Source organism: Marmota flaviventris, chromosome 1 (genome assembly GCF_047511675.1).
Source record: "Marmota flaviventris isolate mMarFla1 chromosome 1, mMarFla1.hap1, whole genome shotgun sequence".
NCBI classification, from domain to species: domain Eukaryota; kingdom Metazoa; phylum Chordata; class Mammalia; order Rodentia; family Sciuridae; genus Marmota; species Marmota flaviventris.
Genome location: NC_092498.1, coordinates 61,496,648 through 61,522,543, shown reverse-complemented (window position 1 = coordinate 61,522,543; position 25,896 = coordinate 61,496,648). Strand labels below are relative to the sequence as shown.

General features: G+C 32.3%; 1 protein-coding gene across 2 annotated transcripts in view; it reads left to right on the top strand.

The window, feature by feature from the left end:
* Magi2 (membrane associated guanylate kinase, WW and PDZ domain containing 2) overlaps positions 1 to 25,896 on the top strand; it is a 1,283,934-nt gene that overhangs the window by 347,574 nt on the left and 910,464 nt on the right. For both annotated transcript variants that reach the window (XM_027926401.3, XM_027926400.2), the window contains exon 2: positions 24,299 to 24,415. In XM_027926401.3, the coding sequence (XP_027782202.2) occupies positions 24,299 to 24,415 (117 nt within the window). The remainder of the gene's footprint in view (positions 1 to 24,298; positions 24,416 to 25,896) is intronic.

Genomic DNA, 25,896 nt, shown 5'->3' with positions numbered 1-25,896 from the left:
CTTTGTCATAAAAGAGCCCAATACTCAATGAACACTAACTTCCTTCTCTATAGGATGTTTTTACTTCTGTTCCCATGTAAGAGAGTTGAAGCACATCCTCATTCTTTTTTTAAAAAAAAAATGTATATTAATTCAGAATGAGCATTCTGTGAAACTGTTTTATTTATTTTTCTTATTTAATTTAAAAAGAAAGGAGAATGACGTTTTTTCTTCTAGAATCTAAATAGAAAACCTCAGCAGCATTTCATAAAACACCAATTGGCTATTGAAAATGTCCCAAATCTGCTGAATGCCCCTTTAGTAAGCCAGTACATTTTTTTCTTCCAACTGTTTAACTTTTAGAAAATATTTGGTTCCACATTTTGATGATCAGAATTATATAGTACCTTTGTTTTTCCCCACCATGCCATAAAATAAATCCTGATTTAAAAGAATTTAGGGCCAGCATCATGCAGCAGAAAGAACAAAGTAGGCAGAGCAAGGTATCATCCTTAACTGTAAATCTCACTAACTTTGTGAACTTGAACAAGTTGGAAAACTCTTTAATGTGTAATTTCCTCATCTAAAAAATGTGAATCATAATATTTGTTCTTAGACTGTTTAGAGACAGTCTCCAAAAGTCTATCTTACTTTTGGAGATATATTAGTTTTCTAAAAGGTTGTCTTACTTTTGGAGATATATTAGTTTTCTAAGGCACCACAATAAAGTACCAGACTGGGTGGATTAAACTGCAAAAATTTATTTTCTCATAGTCTCAGAATCTACGTCCAAGATCAAGGTGTCCGCAAAATGAGTTTCTTCTAATATCTCCTTCCTTATCGTGCTATGGATAGCCTGTCTTATGGTATCTTCACATGGTTTTCCTTCTATTATGTGTCTTCTTATAAGGACACCAATCAGATTGGACTAGGAGCTATCCCAGGACCTCATTTAATCTTAATTACCTTTTTAAGGACCCTATCTCTAAATAGAGATATTCAGACATACAGGAGGTTGGGGCATCAACATATGAATTTGGGGAGAGGGGAAACAATTCAACCCATAACATTCCATATCAAATTAAATATTTTTAAAAAAAAATTTAATTTTTTAATTAGTTATACATGACAGTACAATGACTTTGATATATTATACATTTGAATCAGATGGGATATAATTCCTCATTTTTCTGAGTGTATAGGTTGCAGAATCATATAGGAAAGACAGTAGAATGAAACAGACATTATTATTACTGTGTTTATATATGAGACTGCATGATCAAATCAAATATTAACTAATTTTGAAATATTTTAAAAACAATTATAGATGCACAGGAAATTGCAAAGATAGTACTGAGAGATCTTGTAGTTGGACACAATGCCTTTTGTTTTATTTATTTATTTTTATGTGGTGCTGAGGATCAAACCCAGCACCTCGCAAGTGCTAGGTGAGCACTCTACCACTGAGCCACAATCTCAGCCCTCCAAGAGAGATCTTGTATATATGTTTATAGGTTACCCAATTTCCCCCAGTGGTTACATATTATATAATTATATTACAGCATCAAAACCAACAATTTGTATTAGTAAAAAGAATATTTTATGTCATTTTCTCACATGTATAGATTCATTTAAATATCACGATTAAGAATGTAAAAAGAGAAACTACAGAATAAGAGAAAAATCTTTGCTAGTTACTAATATCTAGAATATCTAAAGAACTCAAAATATTTATACCATAAAATAACCCAATTAATAAATGGGTAAATGAATTAAACAGAGTTTCTCAAAAGAAGAATTATAGATGGCCAATAAATATATGAAAAATGTTTGATGTCATCAGTTATGGAAATGCAAATCAAAAGTATTTTGAAATTTTGTCTCACTGCAGTCAAAGTGGCAGCCATTAAGAGTACAAATAATAATAAATGCTAAAGAGGATGTGGAAAAAAAGAGCACTTTTATACTGTTTATGGGATTATAAATTAGTATAACTACTGTGGAAAGCAGCATAGAAGTTACTCCAAAAACTAGAAATGGAACGATCATATGACCCAGCTAGCTATGCCACTCCTCAGAGTTTATCCTAAGAATTGAAGTCATCAAATTATAGCAATCCATGTACACCCATATTTATAGTAGCAGCACAATTCATAATAGCCCAACTATGGAACCATCCTAGGTGTCCATTGATGGGTGAATGGACAGCTAAAATGTAGTGTATGTATACAATGGAGTTTTATTCAGCCATAAATAAAAACAAAATTATGTCATTTGCAGGAAAATGGATAAAATTTGAGATTATTTTAAGCAAAAAAAAAAGCCAGAATCAGAAAGTCAGGGACTGTATCTTTTCTGTCGTATGTGGAAGCTAGAGACAAAAAATAAAAAGAAAGGTGGAGAGATCTCATGAAAACTGAACAAAGATCAGTTAAGTAGAGGAAATGGACCAGAAGGAGAGGGAAAGGGTGTGGTAGAAGCACTGGGGAGTGATATTGTTCAAATTTTATTACTATATTGTGTGCATGTACAAGTATGTAGCAACTAATTCCACCATTGTGTATAACTAAAGTGCACCAATTAAAAACTATGGGGAAAAGATAACAGAGCTATTATCTTCATTACAAAGATTTCCCTTTCTTTATAATCACATCCACTTCTCTTCCTGCTCGTAATATCGAGCAACCACTATTTTGTTTTCCATCCCTATTACAATTTGGTAGATCTTGAAGATATTACGCTTAGAGGAAAAAGTAAATCACAAATGATTAAATGCTATATGATTCATTTACATAACATTCATGACATAGCAAAATTATAAATGCATATTTTAAAATTAATTTTATTAAAGTTGATTTTAGAAGTAATAAACTATATGCATTTAAAATATATTAAATATATTTCAATGGATTTGTATATGTGTGCATATATATGTATATAAATGTAGCCATTATCTTGATTAAGATGTATAATATTTTCATCACCTTCGAAAGTTTTCTTCAGCCCTTTTATAAGAAAACTCTTTCCCTAGCCCCAGGAAGCCAGCTTGTTATCATGATACATTACATTACTTTTATTGTTAACAATACTATACAGTAGATCTTCTCATAAATAGCTTTGTTTGCTTTGTATAATGTTTCTGAAATTAATATACTTGTTCCTTTGAAGTACTTCATTGCATAAATATACAGAACTCATATAATCATTATTCTATTGACACCTATTTGGTGTTTTCCAATTTGGATACATTATGAATAAAGTTACCACAAACATTCAAGTACAAATATTTTGACAGACTTTTACATTTTTTTTCCCCTGGAAAAATAAGAAATAGAAATGTTGGGGCACATGATGAAGGCATGTGTAATTTTTTTTCTGGAGCTTATAATTGAACTGAAGTTCTCATGTATGGTAGGCCATCTCTCTACCACAGATATATCTCCAATCCCACATATAAATTTGTAACATAATTTGTAAATTATGAAAATTTATGCAATTTTACACTCACAGATATAATATGAGAGTTTCAGGTGCCTCACATCCTGGACAACACTTCATGTTATCAGGTTTTTGTTTATTTTCTAATTGTAGTCATTCTGTTGTGTATATAGTAACATTTCATTGTGGTTTTAATTTACATGTCTCTAATGGCCAATGATGTTTATCATCTTTTCATTTGTTTATTGACCATTTACCTTTTGTGAAGTGCCTGTAAGCCTTTTTCTCATATTTTAAATCCAGTTTTTTTTAATCCAATTATTAACTTATAAATACTTTTAATATATATGAGGACAAGCTTTTTGTCTGGTATAAATTACATACTGTACACAGTACTGCAGAAAAGTTTCCAAAATTCAGAATTATTTGATGGAAAAAAATAATATGAATACATAAATGTTTGAAGGTATCTATAGTGCATGTAAAATGTCTGCTGTTAAAGTCCAAGTTAAAAATAGATCCTTTACTTCAAAGGAGTAGTTTTGAGTTTAAAAAAAAAAAAATCCTCAGCTGCATTTCTAGGTCAAGTGGTAACTTTTCAAGAGGAAATGATCCCAACAATTTTTAATGAAAAAAGAAGTAAATGACTAGACATTGAAATGGAATTTATTTACTTGCAGAAACTATTCAATTATAATCAGATACAAAAATATATCAAAAAATTGTGCACCATGATCAAGTAGGATTCATCCCTGGGATGCAAGGCTGTTTCAATATACGGAAATCAATAAATGTTATTCACCACATCAATAGACTTAAAGATAAGAACCATATGATCATCTCGATAGATGCAGAAAAAGCATTCGACAAAGTACAGCATCCCTTTATGTTCAAAACACTAGAAAAACTAGGGTTAACAGGAACTTACCTCAACATTGTAAAAGCTATCTATGCTAAGCCTCAGGCTAGCATCATTCTAAATGGAGAAAAATTGAAGACATTAACTCTAAAATCTGGAACAAGACAAGGATGCCCTCTCTCACCACTTCTATTCAATATAGTTCTCGAAATACTGGCCAGAGCAATTAGACAGATGAAAGAAATTAAAGGCATAAAGATAGGAGAAGAAGAACTTAATTATCACTATGTGCAGATGACATGATCCTATACCTAGCAGACCCAAAAGGGTCTACAAAGAAACTACTAGAGCTAATAAATGAATTCAGCAAAGTGGCAGGATATAAAATCAACACGCATAAATCAAAGGCATTCCTGTATATCAGCGACAAATCTTCTGAAATGGAAATGACTACAACCACCCCATTCAAAATATCCTCAAAAAAAAAAAAAAACTTGGGAATCAACCTAACAAAAGAGGTAAAAGATTTATACAATGAAAACTACAGAACCCTAAAGAGAGAAATAGAAGAAGCTCTTAGAAGATGGAAAAATATACCCTGTTCATGGATAGGCAGAACTAACATCATCAAAATGGTGATACTACCAAAAGTTCTCTATAGATTTAATGCAATGCCAATCAAAATCCCAAGGGCATTTCTTGTAGAAATAGATAAAGCAATCTCGAAATTCATATGGAAAAATAAAAGACCCAGAATAGCAAAAACAATTCTAAGCAGGAAGAGTGAATCATGCAGTATAGCGATACCAGACTTCAAACCATACTACAGAGCAATAGTAACAAAAACAGCATGGTACTGGTACCAAAATAGGCGGGTGGACCAATGGTACAGAATAGAGGACACAGAGGCCAATCCACAAAGCATGCAATGGAGAAAGGATAGCATCTTCAACAAATGGTGCTGGGAAAACTGGAAATTCATATGCAACAAAATGAATCTGAATCTCTTTCTCACTCCAGTAAGATTGGCAGCCATTATGAAGTCAAACAACAACAAGTGCTGGCGAGGATGTGGGGAAAAGGGTACACTTGTACATTGCTGGTGGGGCTGCAAATTGGTGTGGCCAATTTGGAAAGCAGTTTGGAGATTCCTTGGAAAGCTGGGAATGGAACCACCATTTGACCCAGCTATTCCCCTTCTCAGACTATTCCCTAAAGACCTTAAAAGAGTGTATTATAGGGATACTGCTACATAGATGTCCATAGCAGCACAATTCACAATAGCTAGACTGTGGAACCAAACTAGATGCCCTTCAATAGATGAATGGATTAAAAAATGTGGCATTTATACACAATGGAGTATTACTCAGCACTAAAAAATACAAAATCATGGAATTTGCAGGGAAATGGATGGCATTAGAGCAGATTATGCTAAGTGAAGCTAGCCAATCCCTAAAAAACAAATGCCAAATGTCTTCTTTGATATAATAAGAGCAACTAAGAACAGAGCAGGGAGGAAGAGCATAAGAAAAATATTAACATTAACAGGGACAAGAGGTGGGAGGGAAAAGGAGAGAGAAGGGAAATTGCATGGAAATGGAAGGAGACCCTCATTGTAATACAAAATTACATATAAGAGGAAGTGAGGGGAAAGGGGAAAAAAAACAAGGGAGAGAAATGAATTATAGTACATGGGGTAGAGAGAGAAGATGGGAGGGGAGAGGAGGGGAGGGGAGGGGGGATAGTAGAGGATAGGAAAGGCAACAGACACTAGTATGGCAGTATGTAAAAATGTGGATGTGTAACCGATGTGATTCTGCAATCTGTATACGGGGTAAAAATGGGAGTTCATAACCCACTTGAATCAAATGTATGAAATATGATATGTCAAGAGCTTTGTAATGTTTTGAACAACTAATAAAAAAAGAAAAGAAAAAAAAATTAATTAAATAAAATAAAAAAGAAACTATTCAATTATAAAAGAGAAAATTGTCACATTCTTACAAAAGAAAATATTTAATGGATTTCACCTCTGGATCTACATAAAATCATATTTGCCTATAGGTACCTTGGAGCAGCACTGCACAATTATAAAAAAAATGTGAAACAACATACATGGATCATAAAAAACAATATTGACAAGGCTGTGTCAGCAGCATTCTCTAAAAAGAAAAAAAAAAACTTGAAACAACCCAAATGTGCATGGAGAAGGGATCAGTTAAATATATTATCTTCAACACAATACTGTAAACATCCATAAAATGGAAATTATCTACATATGCTTGCTGTTGAAACAATCAAGGTAGAGGAAATGGAAATATTTTGTCTAAAATTGAGGGAGAGAAGCCAATTATATTCCTTAAAAAAAATAGAAGAACAAACCACAACAAAATGCTAGGAAGTTGATAAAAATGACTGGCTTTAGACAGGAAGATACAACAGCCAACCAATTGATTTTGGGGCCTGAGAATGTTATAATCAGATCACCAATAAAAATGCTAATAGTGACAGATTAAAAGACACCAAAAATTTTGTAATTCATGAACCTATAATAATAATAATAAAATGTGAAATATAAAGAAACAAAAGAAAGCTAGACACAGTGGTGCACACTGGTAATCCTAGTGATTCTGGAGACCAGCCTCAGCAACCTAGCAAGGCTCTCAGCAAATTAGCAAGACTCTGTCTCAAAATTTTAAAACATTTAAAAAGGCTGAGGATGTGCTTAGTGGTTAAGTGCCCCTGTGTTCAATCCCTGGTGCCATTAAACAAACAAACAAACAAACAAACAAAAAACCTTCCAGGTATTGTAAAGGGGGCAAGTGAACCAACTTATTTTCTGAAATCTAGCAAATCAAAAGAAGCAGGTAAGAAAATCCATTTTTCCTATGTCTTTCCTGTAAAAATGATAACCAATTTTGGTTAGAATAAGTTCTTTTTTACAGAAATAATCTGGTTAATGAAAAAGCAATAATAAAATCAGCATAGAACCTTACTATAACTTTTCATTAAATAATGGGTCTAGACAGTGATCACTAGTAGCTATTGCTAACATTACAAGAGGAAAGTCTTCTGAACATCATATACAACTGTAAAAATAAGCTTGTCAAAAATCATCCAGAAACAAGGTAAACTTTCCAATTTAGCCATACTTATATAGAAAATTCAAAGGACAGAAGAATATGCTAAATGATATCATGGGATGCAATCATACTGTTTTCAGTGTGTGCTCCTGAGATAGGGAACAAAAATTGGAGTTTAATGACCATAAGAATAATTAAAGGCACAACAGTCCTGAAATAAAAAGGGTTTTAGAATTTAGTTTTACACTATTACCAAATGATTTGACCATAGAAATGTTCGTTTTTTGTTTTGTTTTGTTTTTGTTTATTGCACATCTCAGCTAACTACATCTTGAAGAACATGTTTTAGGAAAGCTTTGGTAGCTCTTATATTGATCTCAATATAGAAAGAGAGAAGAAGATGCTTTACTTGCTCCTGTCATTCTGTCAAAAAAAATCATGGCTGGCTGGAGTTTCAGCTCTGACCAGATGTCAGCAAGAAAGTTTAAGTGTCAAAATGTAAGATTTTATCTTGGATTGCAGTTTAATCTTACTTGACAGTGAACATGCATGACTGAAAGGTAGGCACCTTGTCTAAAAAGTGACCAAGACATAATATTAACATTGTAGTTTATATCTGATTTTCTGAAACTGTTCTGTTTGTCAAAATTGACTTTTTAGATTTGAGCTTTTGATGGGGCTTAATGTTAAAACATACCACTGACAGGCATTTTACTCATCCTCTGAGTGGTACTCCATTCTTTCATTTTGTTTAGGTACTTTGCTCCTCCCTTACCCTATTGGTCCCTTTGTAACCTGGGATTAGGTTAGGTTTTCTTTGCATTGTGCACTGGGAACTCTAATATCTCCCAAATGCAGATAAGTGTTACAAATCACACCAAGTTTGTTGTGTTTCAGGGACAAAGATTGGCATCTATAATCCAACTATCACTCTCTAAATGATGCTTAACAACTTCACAAAGAGCAGACAGAGCTAAAAACCTCACAGCTATCTTGAATGCTTTGAGTAATATTCTGACATTTCTATTTGTATGGAGTAAATTAATACAGCAGTGGGTCATGCACTAAGGATCATTAATCCACAATCACATAAGAATGTGGCAAAGAATTGAGCAAACGCACCAATGAATCCAACATCCCTTCAAACCAATACTCAAGCCAATTACTTTGATTTAGCACTGTTTTCCTCAGATTAGGAATGAAGATACCTGCTTGCTTTACTTCTAATATTTTTGAGCTGGAATGAGATATCACCTTTAAGGTTCTTTGTAAATGTGAGAGTTTTATACATGCGGGGTTTCATTTAGTTTATTTCATTCTAATTTTTAGGTTTGTCAAACTATACAGTGTGTCTTTGAAGGTTAAGAAAGCATGAATCATTTATGTTCTGGCTATTCATGTTCTGATTGGCAGTTCCGCCTGTGAATGCTCTGTACATATCAATATGTTATAAAATGTCCTGGGGTCTCACCATGTGTATTTATATTGAAATAATTTGACATTATTCCATTTACTGAATTAACACCATTTGGTTAGCAATATTTTAAATTCAAATTTTTCTCAAAGCCAAAATTAGAGTATGCTTTTTTATATAGTGTGTAAACTTATGAATTAGGTTTCCAGTTCCATCACATTCTTCTTCCTGAATGTATTTACATTTGGAAAGGTAATCTTAAATGCTTTTCATGAATCTAGAATGAATCAGGAATTCTACCATTATTTTGAGGGAAAAGTCATTTTTAAAAAAGCAATTCATTTACTAATAAAAACTAAATTGAAAACTTGGTTTCATGAGTATATATTTACACTATTTCACATATTTTAAAATATTTTAACAATCACTGAACCAAATTGTTGCATACTTTATGATGTCAATTGAAGCATTTTTTTTGAAACTTATGTAATTATGCTATTTATGTTTAGAAAGACATTTTATAAGAGTTAAGTTTTTGTTTTTATATTTTTAATTTACTAAAATGATAGTTTTGTCATGTTGAAGATGTTTATGTAGCAAAAGCAGGTATTTTACTAATACTAGATAGATAAACCTCATTTTTTAACTACCTTGAGGAATAACTCCAAAGTCATAAAGAGCAAATCTATGAGAGAATTTATTTTCACTCCTTTTCATTTCAGATAGCTCATAAAGCAAAACTCAATTGATACTGTCAGAGCAATAGCCATCCAATCACCTTAAATTCCAGAGAAGCAACCACTTTTTTAAAAATATGGTAATTAAAAAGTGGCCACATGCTTAGAAAGTAGATATTTCAAAGAAAAACTTTATTAAAAAGTTTTTACAATGTTTTTTATGTCAAAAAACAAATGTAGAGGTGACTATTTACTTTGTAATAAAGCCTAGTAGAGACAATTGCATACATTAAATATCTAAGTGGTAATTATTAAGGTTTATGTTTAGTATATTAGTCAAATTGCCAGTCTTCTCTACACACCAACTGAAAGACTGAAGTCCTTATTAAGAAGTTTATCTTTATTGAAGTTAATACAAGATTAAGTAGCAGTTAAATCTGGGAAAGTTGCCAGTTGTTATTGCAATATTATTATCCTTTCTATTTGAAAATACTGTGAAATCAGATTTCTACCATGACCAAGACTAAGGATGAATGGTTTCTTATTTTGTGCTTAGGATCAATTTGCCTGCCTCCATTTTGATCATGCTGTGGATAATTGACAAGTGAGGCAGGTAGGAGTGAAGATTTAATTATAACTCCTTTGAGAAAGTTCCTTGTGTTATCCTTTCTAATTTCATATATACTTCTGCTTTTCTATATATATTGTGTATGCTCATGTTTGTGCTCCTAATAATGAGTTTGTACCTTTGAGTATTAAAATAAATCAATAGGAAATACAAATTTGAAGGGTTTCAAAATAGAACTAGCAAAGGGATTTACTGAGCTTGGGAAAGAAATGGCAAAACTGAGCCCATTTAGCCTTTTTAGCAACTGGAATGTTCTTCTGGTAAATATTGGAGTTTTTATAAATATAGGTACAGGCTAAACATTCCCTCATCTTCACTCTGGATGCCAGGTAAGATATTACATTGAGATGTAAATTTAACAATCACTATATTACATTTGAAAAGTCACATTTCTAAAACATATCAATATTTATTAGCAAGTAGGAAAAGATAGTAAGAAAAAGAAAGAAGGAAGGAGTGGAGAGAGTAAGGAAGAAAAGACAGGAAAAGGGGAGGGAGCGTAGAAAGAGAACTACCTTCCATCATCATCAGCCTTCAGAAACTGTGACAGTTCCAAAAACAAAAGTTTTAATCCTTGGAGGATTCAACTGTGAGGCAAAGCAACTATCTTTATTAGGGTAGGTGCAAGGATGTAAGACTAGCAAAGAATGATGATAGTGTATCCCATTGTATCATTGCTTTTCTGATCTGCTGTAGACTGACACATTTTAAAAACAATAAAAATGTAAAGAATTAATTTAAAAATTAAACACAGAATATAACTCTCTAGTGCTGTGTATTGGTGTACTTGATTTGTTATCATATTTAAAACTCAAGGATGTAAAATTATTCCAATAAATTGCTAAAAATGGAACTTTATAAAGTTCCATTCTAACCATTTGTGATTTAGAAAATATTCAGCCATCCTAGAAACTAGCAATATTTATTTTTGCCTGATTTGTTTTGCCTTCAATTTTAGATGAGGTAAACTTTTTGTTTTTTTATTTATGGGTACTAAGCAAGGTCCATTCCAGTGTTGCTGAAGAGGATATGTATTTGGCTACACTGTTTCTGTATACTGTATTTTGCTCCCTATTTTATGTCTAAAGGCTATTGTTTTTATTTTAAAATCTTAATAATGCCTCATTTCCAGTATGTCAGTTTCAAAGAACTAAGGTTTGCTACTTGTGTCAGCCATTTACTCTCACACTGATTGGGATGTTTGTTTGTCTTTTAAAGAGATTTTTCTCCTCCCTGCCCCCTGATAAATTTGAGAAAATCCTATAAGAGGGGTGGGTGTATGTCTTAATGCTGGGAAGCAGCAACTTTGGGGTTAGATTTACTTGAATGCATTAAAAATTGCATTGTTATAGAGCTAGAAAAATTTATGTATGAAAAATGATGATAGTCTTACACTGAGTACAAATAATATTTATGAGCATGTAAAGATGTGATCATTTGTGATGTTACTTTAAAAAAATAAGTATATATACATATCTTTGAAGTGTTGAAAGGAAAATAGTACTTTATATTCTTTATCATATCACTTTTTGTATATTCCTGTTTATTTTTCTATGTTCTGTTTTATAGCCTTAAGAAGTGTTTCAAACATATCTGAATATATAAAATAAGAGTAAATTCTATACATGGTATGATACCTCATTATATATAAAACTGTGTGAATATATTAAAAATTCTAAAAATGTTTCTTAATCTCAAAATCTGAATGGTGTCAAGGTCTCATCCACCATCATTGGACTGAATGTTATACACCCCTATTTAGAAGACTCAGAGTCCTACCATAAATATATTAAACTACTGTGCTGAGTTCTTGTGTACTATTCATATAATAACAATGTAGCCAATTTAGTTTTTCTAACTAACTATATATCCTGACCATGTCTCATTTTGCCAATAAAAATTCATTTTTGACATCCCTGATGCTAATTCATAACACTCCAACAACAACATTTGAAGTATGTAAGTAGTCTCCTTTGGAGCAGTGAGTCTTGGTTTAGGTATTTTACAGGTAATTGTATGTTTTGATTGTTTACTTACAATCTTATACACAGCGTTGTTTGTTTCAAAGAATTTTACATGAAAATTATAACATATACTTTAAAAGAAGACAAAAAGTTAAAATCAAAATGATTTCATTTAAAGAAAGACATCCTTCACTCAGATGACCAAATGATACATAAACTTTAGGTAACATACAGCTGTTTATGTCTTTGGATCAAGTAAAATTACATCTTGAAGAACATTTGCCTGTACTCCAGTGTACATGGTAGAAAGTTCTGCATTCAAGAGTGTTTCATGAGTACAGAAACAAAACCTGGGAAGAAGCAAAAATAGAGTTCCACAGATGGAACAGTTCCAAGGATGTCCTTCTGCTTTATTTTCTAAACCTAGACCTGTGGTTTGGAAATCTCCTGGTTTCCAGTATTTTTGATGAAATCATTTTTGAGAATTCATGTACTTATCAATGAGTTTGTTTTCTATTATAACTATTCCTCATGACTGGAAAATAATTGGTTCCAGTAAACAAAATAACTACCCTGTGTATCTAATTCTACATGAAAGATCTTTAGAACTAAGTAAATGTCACAGCAATTGCAGATTTTGGAAAAATTATTGTTTCTTTTTTTTTTTTTTGACTGGCTACATCAAATTTTAAAAGTTACTAATGAAATTCCTACCTTTTTGCCTATATTCTTATTACTTTGGATGATACATATTTTATCTGGAAACTCTTTTTGACTAATATCTTTTGCTTAAGTCTTAATGTAATAATAGATCCTCTAAAAGCTGCAGATGGACTGTTTATATTTTGCAATTTTTATACCTTTTAAAAATTCAACATTTGAGACTAGGTGGATAGTTGAGAAATAAATTTAAACCTTGACTTGATGTTCTATTCTCAAAATTGGTAAGGTGTTTATTAGTCTTATATTGATTAAAGCCAAGTGGATGATAGAGAATTTCTGTATAACAAATACTGTTTTGGAACACACACAAAAATACATACTAAAAATAATTGTATTTGTCATCATTTTTTTTTCCTCATGATGATTTAGAAGGTCAAAAGTATTCCTTTTTATTTAATATAACAAAATACATTTCAGCTGAGGGCTAAAATAACATGGTCAATCTGAGGTCACCATTTTCTGTACAATCATGTAACATCATAGCATATATTCTGTTCAGTTTTATACATTGTGTAAGTGTATTGAATAGAGTAAAGATTACTTTTCTATTTGGTGATTATTTTGTATTTGGTGATTGCTAGGATGAATTTTGGGGTGGCAGATCTAAATAAATTATTATTTAACATTTACAGCAGAAAACAAAAGTCAGTAAATTAATTTTAAATCATAATATACTTTAATTTCAACTTAAGTTTTTCTTACAAAACAACTATTCTTAGATGGCAGACTAATTTTTATTATTAATAGAAGAAACTATACATATTTTACATCAGGAAGCTGAATTCAATAAATATGTTTTGTTATATAAATATACCTTAAACGAAGGCATAGAACTTGACCTCAAAATGCCACCAATTATTCATTGTGACTAGAAGTATAAAAAGTTGGCATAATTTATAATATTTATTAATTGTCCTTCATGACTGTGGATATTAATTTAGCTCTTAATGTAAATGAGATGGAGCTTATTTAATATGTATTATATGAGAACTGGGTAGTTTTGATATATAATATGATTTTTTATTCGTTCTTTTTAGTTGTATAGGACAGTAGAATCTATTCTATAAAATTATACAAGTATGAATATAATTACTCTAATTAGGACCCCATTCTTGTGAGTGTACACAATGATGAGATTCACTTAGATATTTATATAAATACATAGGAAAATTATGTTAGGATTCATTCTACTCTCTTTCCTATTCCTATCTCTCCCTCCCTTCCCCTTTGTCTAAACCAAAGTTCTATTCCACGCCCCCATTATTGTGTGTTAACACACACGTATCAGAGAAAATATTTGGCCTTTGGTTTTTGAGGATTGGCTTATTTCACTTTGCATGGTAATTTCCAGTTCCATCCATTTACCGGCAAATGACATTTCATTCTTCTTTATTGGCTGAATAATATTTCATTGTGTGCATATAATATAGTTTCTTTATCCATTCATCTGTTGAAGAGCACTTAGGTTGGTCCCACAGTTTAGCTATTGTGAATTGAGCTTCTATGAACTTTGATGTGGCTGTATCACTGTATTATGCTGATTTTAAGTCCTTTGGGTGTATGCAGAGGAGCTTGGTCAAATGGTGGTTCCATTCCAAGTTTTCTGAGGAATTTCCAGAATCTTTCCAGAGTGCTTGTACCAAATGGCAGTCCCACAAGCAATGTATGTGTGTACCTTTTTCCCCACATCTTTGCCAACATTTATTGTTGCTTATATTCTTGATAATTGCCATTCTGATTGGAGTGAGATGAAATCTCAGTGTAGTTTTAATTTACATTTCTCTAATTGCTAGAGATGTTGAACATTTTTTCATATATTTGTTGACCGAATGTATTTCTTCTTCCGTGAAGTATTTGTTTTAGTGTCTTTGATGATTTATTCATATGGTTATTTGGTTTTTGGTGTTAGTTTCCTTGTATATACTAGAAATTAATACCCTATATGAAATGTAGATGGCAAAGATTTTTGCCCATTCTATAGGGTCTCTCTTTGTGCTCTCTATTGTTTACTTTGCTGTGAGAAAACTTTTTAGTTTGATGCCATCCCATTTATTGATTTTTCATTTTATTTAAAAAATCACATACTTTTTTATGTAATCAGGGGACAGAAGGTAATCAAATCTATCATTTATTAATTGTGTATTCATTCCTTTTACCCATTCTTGACCCAGTCTTCCCTGAATTTCTAAAAACAATATGGTCCCAGATGTCTGAAAACAAATGTTTAGCATATTTTAATTGACAAACTACAGGTATGAATAATTGAATATACTAATCTACAGCACTATACCTGGCAAGAGGTATAAATAAACCCTGTAACACGCATTGGAAGAAGTAATTTTATAATTCAGTAAAAATCTATTATAATACAACTCACTTTCAGAGTCTTTAACTGCTTCCTATTTGGTTCATATACTGCCCTTTTAGTCACTTAGGGACACCACACACTCAGCAACCTGGCAATAGAAATAGCTTCTTTTTCATCTTCCATTGCCTGGGGTCTCCATTTTCTTTGCTACTGCAGTCTCTGACATGTTATAGATTCAGTCTGTCACACCCCTTTTCTGCTTCTCATTTCTCTCCTGCATCAGACCAGTGCTTTGTCTTTCAGGGATGATAGTGGCAACAACTTAGAACAAGAATGGTGAAGAAATCTTCCATTATCCTTCCTCTATGCCATTCTAAGTTTCTCCTAATAGCACCCCCATGACTATTTTTTTCTTCTCATTGCTCGCCACTTCTGTTTCCTGAACACATGTCAGTGTGGGCATGTCAACAAACACACACCCTCTTCCTTGAATGACATATCTGATTTACCTGAGTCTGAGTTTCTGATGAATTGTAAAGAAAACTCCATCTCCTGAGCTTTTTCACTGTTATATCCTTGTCTCCACTACCCTTTGCTTTCCTGCAGGATCTATACGCATTTATGTATTGGAGGATAAAATTAGGTAGTTTTTTTTTTTTAAAGCTGGGGGCTTGCAAATATTTGTAGGAAAAGGTATTTCAGGGTATTTTATTGTGGTGGTTGTTGTTATGAGTAATAAAGCATTTTAATTAAAATATTTTTATTCCAAGAAAGTCACAAAAGATTTTGTGTCTTTTGGAAGATAGGGAAACACGTTGCAACCCATTTTATAGTGAAATATGATCAAGTAGGTGGTGACAGTACAAACTGAGACAAAGAGGACCTCAGGATAAACTGAGAGCTGAACTCATTTTTAAAAAAGAGAAAGAGTTCAGATGGAGCAGGGCTGTGAGGAGATACATTAGCAGACTATTTATTGTCCTATAGGTCTTTATAAACAAATGTATAGAATCAATCTTCCTAACAGACTGTGCCTCCTCTGCCCACTCCTAACCCCATCCTCATCCTGAGAAATTTTTGACCATACCCACAAGAATTCTTAGCAGGGTCTTAGATCTAAGAATGTTCTGTTCTACCTTGAAAGCAGGGTTTTGAGGTTTTAGAACCTGTGAGCCTAACTTGGAATTTCAGACATCACATCCACCCCTACACAGGTACACATTCTCATTCTCTCTCTCTCTCTCTCTCTCTCTCTCTCTCTCACATACACACACACACACACACACACACACACACACATGCACACACAATTTCTCTTTCTCTACACATCTCCATAAGCATTGTTATGCATAGTAATGCAATTCCAAAATTTTATACATAATGTACATCAGGTGTCCAATTATTAAAAGACTTACATGAGGGCCATGGACATTATAGTACCATATTGTTTCTATGGGCAAAACCATTCTGTATTCTAAAATAAATATTTTTAAAATTATTTTAGAATTTATGGTTTCTATATATTTGACTTGGTCAAAATGGCCTATGCTGTGATACTTCTCGGCATGAAATCATGTGGAGTGGATAATCTATTATAGTTGATCATCTCTTAGTTTCCAAGTTGCAGCAGATTAGCAAAAAATAAAAAGAAGTGGACTGATTTTTCTTTAGTAATCAAAACACAAAATAATGTGAATTATTTACAAATCTTATTCTGTAAATTTCTATCAATTTTATTCATAATAATCACCTATTTAAAAACTCAATTTTTCATTTGGCTTAGGGATAATAACTTGCTAACCTAAAATTAAATAAGCATAAAATATTCATTGTTTAAGTACCACTTGTACATTAACTATTAGATTTATATATGAAGGTACTTGGGGAACACTAGAACATGAGGAGCTGTTTTATGCTCTTTATTAACTTGAGTAAATTCTTAAATTTGATTTTCTAATAATAAAAATAATTGTGATATTTTTATTTCTGTATTTTTAAAAACTTACACTCAAAGTTTGGAATAATGTTAGATGTAATAAATCAGGGCTCATTCTAAGAGGAAAAACAATCTAACCTGATAAATTATGTAGATATTTTGGATATATTTTTTTCACTTTAGTAATAAAAGTATAAAAAGATTATATACTAACCTTAGAGCTTTCAGATTTACTAACCTTCAATGATTTGAAACCTAGCCATAAACATCCTAATAAATTATTTTTCCCTTTTAAATTTAAAGTGATGTGTTTCTGTTTGAAAAAGTGGACTGAACTCAGATTAAATTATTATGTCTCCTTTTGCCCATATATCTTTTTACTTTCATTATTCTGAGTTTATTGTGGCATCCTGCTTTTTGTAAAGGACATCTGATTTTATGAGTTAGGTGAATGAAAGACCTTAATAGAAAATACCCTATTCTTAGACTGAATTAGCCATCTGGGGACATTATTGAAAACTTAGACAGCTCTGTGTCTATCCTGTATATTTTGTGATGGCAAAGTTTGGAGTAATACATGTACAGCCCTTAGCACAATGTCTGATGTAAACCAAGGAGTCATTTTCTCTTCTCCATGGGAGCCTAAAATCATAACTATAGGAATATGTCTAACATTTACTTTGAGAACAGGGCTAACAATGAAAAATGAAACTCAATAATAATATCCCATCTGTACAATAGCAGGGGGAAGGAAATGATAAAAAGCTATTTTCAATAGAGCTGGAGAATATTATAAACCACTTACATTTATCTCTGTCATTTTCTCTGAAATAGCAATTATTCTCTCTAGTTTTGAGTCTCCTAATGATTGCAACTATTTAATATATTTTGTTGTCATTCTTATTATTGTATTTCTTACACAAAATATGCAATGCTACTAAATTTGGGGGGGAAATACACACCAAGATATTAAAGTATGATTTTTAAAAGACCATCTGTACTCTCTAATGTCATGAGTAAAATACTGAGAGGATCAGAATTGTCAGATAGCTTAATGTTTCCAGCTATGGAAAAATAATTAGCCAAGGCATTCTCAATTACATAAGCCTTGTACATGTGCTCCTATTTAAAATGGGCAAAAAGGAATTATTTGGAGAACAATTTTATTGGTTTGCAATTTATAGAATGACCAGTATAGATAAAATGTATTCGGTAAAGCAGTGTAGTACAGTAGCTATGTATGATATGGGTCTCTAGATTACCAGAAACCAAAGACAATTTTCTACCTAAAAAGGGGTTGAAGCCTGTTCCAGCAAACTAGATTAGATATGTCTGTCACCTATTTTGCGGCTGTAGATCTTAACAGAATCAATCAACTTTTCTGTGATTTATTTCTCCATTTTTGAGATAAGCCAAGCAGAAACTATTTTGAAAAAGAAACTTGGCAACAGAGCTCTACAGTGCTTTCCTATTGTCTGTTCTTTGACTTCCATACCAACCAATAAATTAACATAAGATTCACTTGCAGATACTCATGAAAATATTTTAAGGCATGTGGACAGATCTTCCTTTCTCTTTTCCTACTTCCCTTCAGACTGCTTTCTTTGGCTATTTTGTTACTCATTTGACAGAGATAAAGTCTGAAATCAATTTTCTATGGATGATATCAACTTCCTGGAAATTCAGGAAAAAAAGAAAAGATATCAAAGGGAGATTTTCCATGGTTTCATTTTTTTATGGACTATTCCTAACTTTCTATAGCTAACTACAAAAAAAGAAAAAAAAATGGTCATCTGTTCACCAAAAAAAAAAAAAAGAAAAAAAGAAAATCCTGAACTTTAAAATGCATTCAGTAAATACTGTTTATGAAAGTATCAAATTTGATCTAGAAGAGATCATATATGCTCCTACACTCATTTTCTTGACTGAATATTAACTTTTTCCCAAAAATTATATGTTAAAGTCCCAAAGCCCAACACAATTATGTTAGAAGATGGCGTCTTTGTGAGATAAGTATATTATGAGGTAATGCTCTCATGAATGGGATTAGTACCTTAATAAGAAGAGATGAGAGAATTTGCTTATCTGCTAGCTATGTGTGGATAATAACAAGAAAGCCATCTGCAATCCAGGAAGAGTGCTCCAGATCTGCTGATGTCCTGATCTTGGACTTCCAATCATCAGAAATATGAGACATATGTATCTGTTATATAAGCCATCCAATCTATAGAATTCTGTTCTAACAGCCTAAGAAGACTAAAATACCTACCTTTTACAGATGAGAAAAATGAGCCCAAAAATTATTTGTGAAAAATTAACAGTGAATAAGTGTTGGAGTGTTAACTAAAACTGAGTTTCTTTATTCAAAGTCTAGAATTTTTTCCTCTATAGCATTTGTAATTTATTTTACTCCACAAACATTTCAAGGCCTTGCATGATGAAAAGACACTGTTTTAGAGATTGAGGTAGATGAGTGGATATAAAATGAATAGGAAATGATTTGTCCTATAAGAATAGAATAATTCTTTATGTCCAAGAAGCAGAAATAATGGATAATCTTTTCTGGATGTCACTTTCAAAATGAATGCATTTGTACCCATAGCCTTTGGTTTCTATACTTAAAAAGCCACCTCCTACAAGATAAATTTTAATTGAGTGAGGGCAAGGAGAACTTGGCTTAAAGTCCCACCACATCTACAACATCCATATAGCCACTCAACCAGGGGAATCAGGGTACTCTTAACCAAAAGAAGGCTGTACAAAATAAGGCACAAACAAAAATCAAGCAGTGACATCAGCACCTTGTTGAATGTGAATTAAAAACCTGAGGCCAAGAGAAGAAGCCATAAATAAAGTGATTAGAGTATTAGAGTGGCTTGGCTTGGCTGAAGCACAGTATAAGTGGAAGTTACTAGACTGAGCCACACTCTGGTTTTTGGTCATCCCAATCTCCCTAAGCCACCACCACCATCTGAAGGAGAGAACTCTCCTCAATTTATACTGATAACTTTGTAAGATGCATGTGCATTCCAGAAGCAGTTGATTCCAGGGAAGGTCAACTTTGAGCCTATGGCCATGCCCACAAGTTATAGGTGGGTCCACACTGTCCAGCTACTAGCAATCAGACTGTTGGCACAAATATTATAGATTTTGGTGTTTCTCTCTCAAATTTAGGAAGGGTATCTGGCATTAGTTATAGGACTACGGCTAGCATATTGCCTTAAGGAATATGCCAAGGAGATTCTATTCATTTCATCCAAGCATAAGCTTCTCCCCTTACATTCTTAATCTGATCGTGGAAGTTATAGAGAGGATAAAGTAGTCAAATGCTACTGGGGACACTCCTGAAAACTATGGGGTGTTAGAGATGCATAGCAGTTTCACATATTAATATTGAGAGTTTTCTCCCCAAATACTCAATGGATCTTTCTTCCTGCAGTTTTCTTCATTCTGCATCCCATCTTTGCTACAAACCCATGCCAAATAAATTATATGAGCTTCTAAACCAACTTTCTCCTAATGGTTCTTCTTAAGTTATACTTTGATGTCACATTCAAAAGCTTGATTGAAATTACATTCAGAGGCTGGGTCCATAGCTCAGTGGTAGAGTACTTGGTTCAATCCTCAGCACCACATAAAAATAAATTAAAAAATAAAGATATTGTGTCCACCTACAATTTTTAAAAAAATTAAAAGAAAGAAATTACATTGAGAAAGGGCTTAACTGCTCTCTCCTAATAAGTCTGGTCTTCAGACTATAGAGTATTCCATTTGGGTACATGTTCTATGGAAACAGAATCATAGACTTCAAATCCTTCCAAATATCTTGTTCACAAAAAGTGTCATTTAAGAAAGTGTGTACTCTATTAATCTACAGTTTTATTTTTTAATAAATGAAATGAAAGCCTTTTTCACATGGTTAAAAAATAATTAAATAGTTATTAAAATATAATAGTAAGAACCATTGACTATTTTGAGTAGAGGATTATAAGCCATCAAATTATACAATGAGGTGACTTGACATAGTGCTCTGTTGGCAGAATAATGGATGAATGGATATACCCTATAAACTATGAGATCTACAAATAACCAACAAATGATAGGACAGAAACTCTATAAATACTAACAGTAGAACCAAGACTGTAACTAGGGCAAAAAAAATTAGAGATAGTTTATTAAGCAATTTAACACTATGTGGAATTCTGTGATTTTTATCTTGCTAAAGCAAGTTAACTTATAAACCTATAATAAGGTCATCAGTGCTACCTAGGCTCAGTTTCTCAGCTCAGTCTTTGTCTAATGTCTGTTGTTTAATTTCTCTAAATTTAAATTTCTATTCAAGGGTAATCATACTCTTATACGTGTGTATGTGTGCATATTTTATATATATATATATATATATATATATATATATATATATGTATTAGGATCTTATGTACTTTCTCAACTGTGTTAGTCTTAAAAGAATACCCAACCATACATTTTTAAAAATAAATATTTACTTTTTCTTATATAATGAGAAATCTTAAGTTATGCAGTTGATCATATTTAATTTTTAGCCAGTCAGTAAAGCCACTGAAGACCCACTCAGGGTATTTGCCACTGTACTCCAGTGTCACTGTCATGTTGGCTTTTTCCTTGTGCTTGTCACTCCATGGTCAGAACATTACTGCTACATCTCAAATATCACATCAATTAAAAAAAAATTAAGAAATCCCTTCTGTGTTGCCTCTCAATGGCCAGAACATAGCTACTGGAGGAAGCTGCAAGGTCAGTAGGAAAGTGGGAAACTAGAGTGAGTGGCTGTTATAGACACTGTGAACCATGTCCTGGGACTGAGAATGTCTATACCGGAAACTACATTAGTGTTCTTTTAATAGAAAAGAATGTATTATATATCAAGATCATTGTTTTGTCATGTGCAACTAATAAAAAAAATAAAATAAAATAAAAAGAATGGAGGGTAAACATTGGATTGGTAACTATCAGAGTTTACCATAATAAGAATATTAGATAAATGAAATCACCTTATTTAAAAGGTGTTGTGATAAACTGTGAAGGAATCAGTATTTGGGAAAATCCTTTCAAAATAAATGGGATTACCTCTAGGGTTTCAATCTAAATTGTAATCATTCACTTTAATTAATGAAGGAATTTTTATATTAATTCTTAGATGCTTTGGCAAGCCCTCCAATGGTGAAAAAAGATAGAGCTAGTAATTTAAATTAATCAAGAGGCTTTTTTTGTGATTGCTTTCTTAGGTAAATTTTCAATTGGGCAAATGCAGGATATTTGTAGTGGAAGACATGGTTTGAACTGATAATATATTTTCAGAGGAAAGAATCTTCCTGGACTACAAAAGGTGACTTATCCATGTTACCTTAGGTGAGTGATTCTAGCTTACATTAATGGGTCAGACTGCATCTGTTGTTCTATAGTTGGCATTTTCTCTGACTGCCAGAAAGCATCGCATCACTTGGCATGTCCCACATATTAGATTGAGAGAAAAAGAAACGCAAGAGGAGGTGCAGTTGCGAAAGGACCTGTAGGCTTAGAACCCAGCAGAAACAGTAGCTGAGAACAGTCTCAGGCACAATGATTGCCCAGTGGCTGTAATGAATTAGCAAGGGTAAGCATGTTCTGCTGACCAGAAAGAAAAGAGGGGGAAAAAGAGTATTTCAGGATTTGTAATTATTAACTAATTGACTGTGCTGCCAGCAAGCCCAAGACCCACAGAAACACAGGGCATTTGGAGATGTAAATAATAAGTAATTGTTGATATTTTCTGATAGTAGTTTAAAAAACTTTTATTTCTCACTGCTCTGCTTCTCTGGCTGCTAAAATGATTCTGAATTTGAAAAAAAAGTATGTACGTAAGCATGCTGTATGTAATATTTATGTGCATCCAATAAACCATATATCTTCCTTTGATGTTATTTGTTTTCCTTTATCTGTTATATTGGGTGGAAAAAAATAGATTGAGAACATTTGCTCAAATATATAATAAAAATCATTTGGAGAGTAAGAATATTAATAGTTGACTTAGTTAAAAATTCTCTTTTTTATGGCATCTTACTGTGACTATGCCTGCAGACGAGGAGGCAACTGAAATGATGGATTTTGAAAACTTCAGAAATGTTTTATCATATGACTTACAAATATACTATTGTTTGTGTAAAAAGAGCTTGTGTTGAATTTGCGCACATCTCTGTAATGTTATTTTACCTGATCATGGTGGTGCAAATAGACATATGATTCTAATTCTGAGATTCATAAGGCTTAAAGATAATATGATTTTTCAGCTATTACAGATTTCCTATTTCATCTAAGTTTAATTTTTTATATTGGTTCAATTAACCTAATATGATTGGTTGAAAAGTGAAATTCCAGGAATTCTTATTTATATTTTATGAGTATTTTGGTTTATAATTCAATCTTTCCAACCTAGAAATAGGAAGGCTCTTAAGATAAATATTCATAATTTGACATAGTTGTCCTTAAACATACAATTAATCTTTGACAGACCTACATTATTGGTTTTCTCACCAGTATTCCAGATTTTCATTAAATTAAAATGGCAGAAAGACTACAAATTATTATCAGTGGCCAAAGAAAATCTTTTTTTTTTCCTAACTAAAAACCTCTTCACATGTATTATAAGAAAGCAAAATTACTTTGATTTATAGTTATAAAGGAAATAAACTCTAATCTTTGCATAGTAGATGTTTTAACTTTTGTAATCAAACTAAACCCATAGATAATTTTAAACAACATTAATATCTTTTCAAATTTTGAAGACATTAATGTAAATAAAATAAAATAGCCCAAAAGGGCTAATATTCTTGCTTTCACATATATGTAGTACCTAGAGAAATCAAATTCATAGAGATACAAAGTAAAATGGTGGTTGCTAGGGGTTGAGAGAGAGGAATGGAAAGAAGTAAATAAAGTTTTTGTTTTTTTTTTTATCCCTGAAATGATTATACACTATGATGTTTTGATATCCGCTCAGGAGTAACATATGATTTTTACCATAATATAAACTTCACTCTAAATAAAGACTAAATTAAAGAATACATGCAAAGCACTGAGCATAGATCTCACAACCAATTGTTTTCTCAGCAAATGTTATTTGTCTGATTATGAAAGCAGTAAATGTTTCAGGAAGTCAAAAGATCAGTATGAAGGAACTCATCTTTTAAATGGGTTCTCGAGTATATTTATAACATAATCAAATTAACTTCTTATCATTATCCAACATCCTTTACTAAAAACCTTTATTATTTCAGGAGGAATTGTTGATAAGGACCTTCGTCACTACCTCAACTTACGATTTCAGAAGGGTTCTGTTGACCACGAACTTCAGCAAATCATCCGTGACAACCTCTACCTCCGCACGGTGCCGTGTGAGTAGGATGGGTGATGTTATTTTCTTCCTGTGTTAGTAGAGAGATGTTCAGTCCTATATCCATTGTTTAAAAGGAAATTTAAGTCATAGTGGGCATTTGGAACAGAAAACCTATTTGAGACGTAAAAATGTTAAATGCTTATAACTGTGGTTGTGTGGTTTAGAATGAAGTTGTAGAAAGAGGAGACTTGTGATTTTCAAGCTACAAAATCTATCTTAATGCATCTCAAGTTAGTACTGAAAAATATTGATTCTAGTTCAGACTTTTGGTGATTCAGAATGAATCATGATTGAAATAGAACTCCACAACAGGAGACAGGAGAATGCAAACTCAATTTATTAGTTGAAACAGCTATTTTGTAAATAGAATCTAAACAGTAACTCCTAAATTCATCTCAGGTTTGCAGCAAGGGAATCTCGTAAGTGAAAAGAAAAACACACATGGAAAAGCAAAGGTAGTATTCTGGAACTCTTAGGAGCTGATTTTGGGTCAGATAATTTTTATGCAACCTGGAGAAGTTCACGAATATAAATTCCTGTTTTACCTTAAATGACAGGAATAAGTGAAATGATAAATTCAAGTCATTTGACAATCTTCTATTAACTTAAAGATAAATAAATGATTTTTCAACTTAGGTCCTAGCTCTTATATCAATATCAAAATTATTTTCTTCAAGGAAGATTTTTATGACCTCCAAAAGATTCACTCCAGAAATTCTGATCTGTGGGTGTTATGTGTATTCCTTTTATTTTATCTCTGCCCTAAATATTAACAAACTCAAAGCTATGGACTTGGGAAACTTAATAAAGAAAGAAAAAACTTGGCTAGGGTAAAAGAAACAAATAAGCAAAGCAAAAAAAATGGTTTAGACATCCAGATTAAACCACCAGTACTATGTAAGTGATATAGATAGATGATTATATTGAAATACTGAACACACAGGAAGATGTGAAGATGGACAGGTAACCACCCAGCCATTTAACCAACACCCATTTAAGAGGGGTGAATTCTTGCCATTGTTAGCACTACTGAATGTTCATCAAAATAAAACTGCCAGAGCCTGACTATTAAATATTTCTAAAAAAGAATACTTGCTGACTGACATCTTGTTGGTCAAAATGATTTTGCTTTCAGTGTGTTGTTAGTTAAGTGAATAGACTTTTGGACTCTTGGTTTATAACTGGAAGTTGAGAAAAGTGCATTCTTAAACTTGTGAGTTTGACATCAGAGGGATGGGAAGAAGAAGATGGATTAAAGTAAGTGACTGAACTATTTATAAGGTAATGGGTGGACACATTTTCAAAGCTGTGATGTTGTCAGCGCAATGGTGTGAATTTATCTTTTGTGACATGAAAGAAAGGAGATCTGAAATACTAAACAAAGAATCCAGCCACTTTATTATGTTTAAAAGCTGAGGGAAATAGATAAGAGGCTGACATTCAGGAATACTTGTAGTCCTTGCTAAGGCGATGACATAC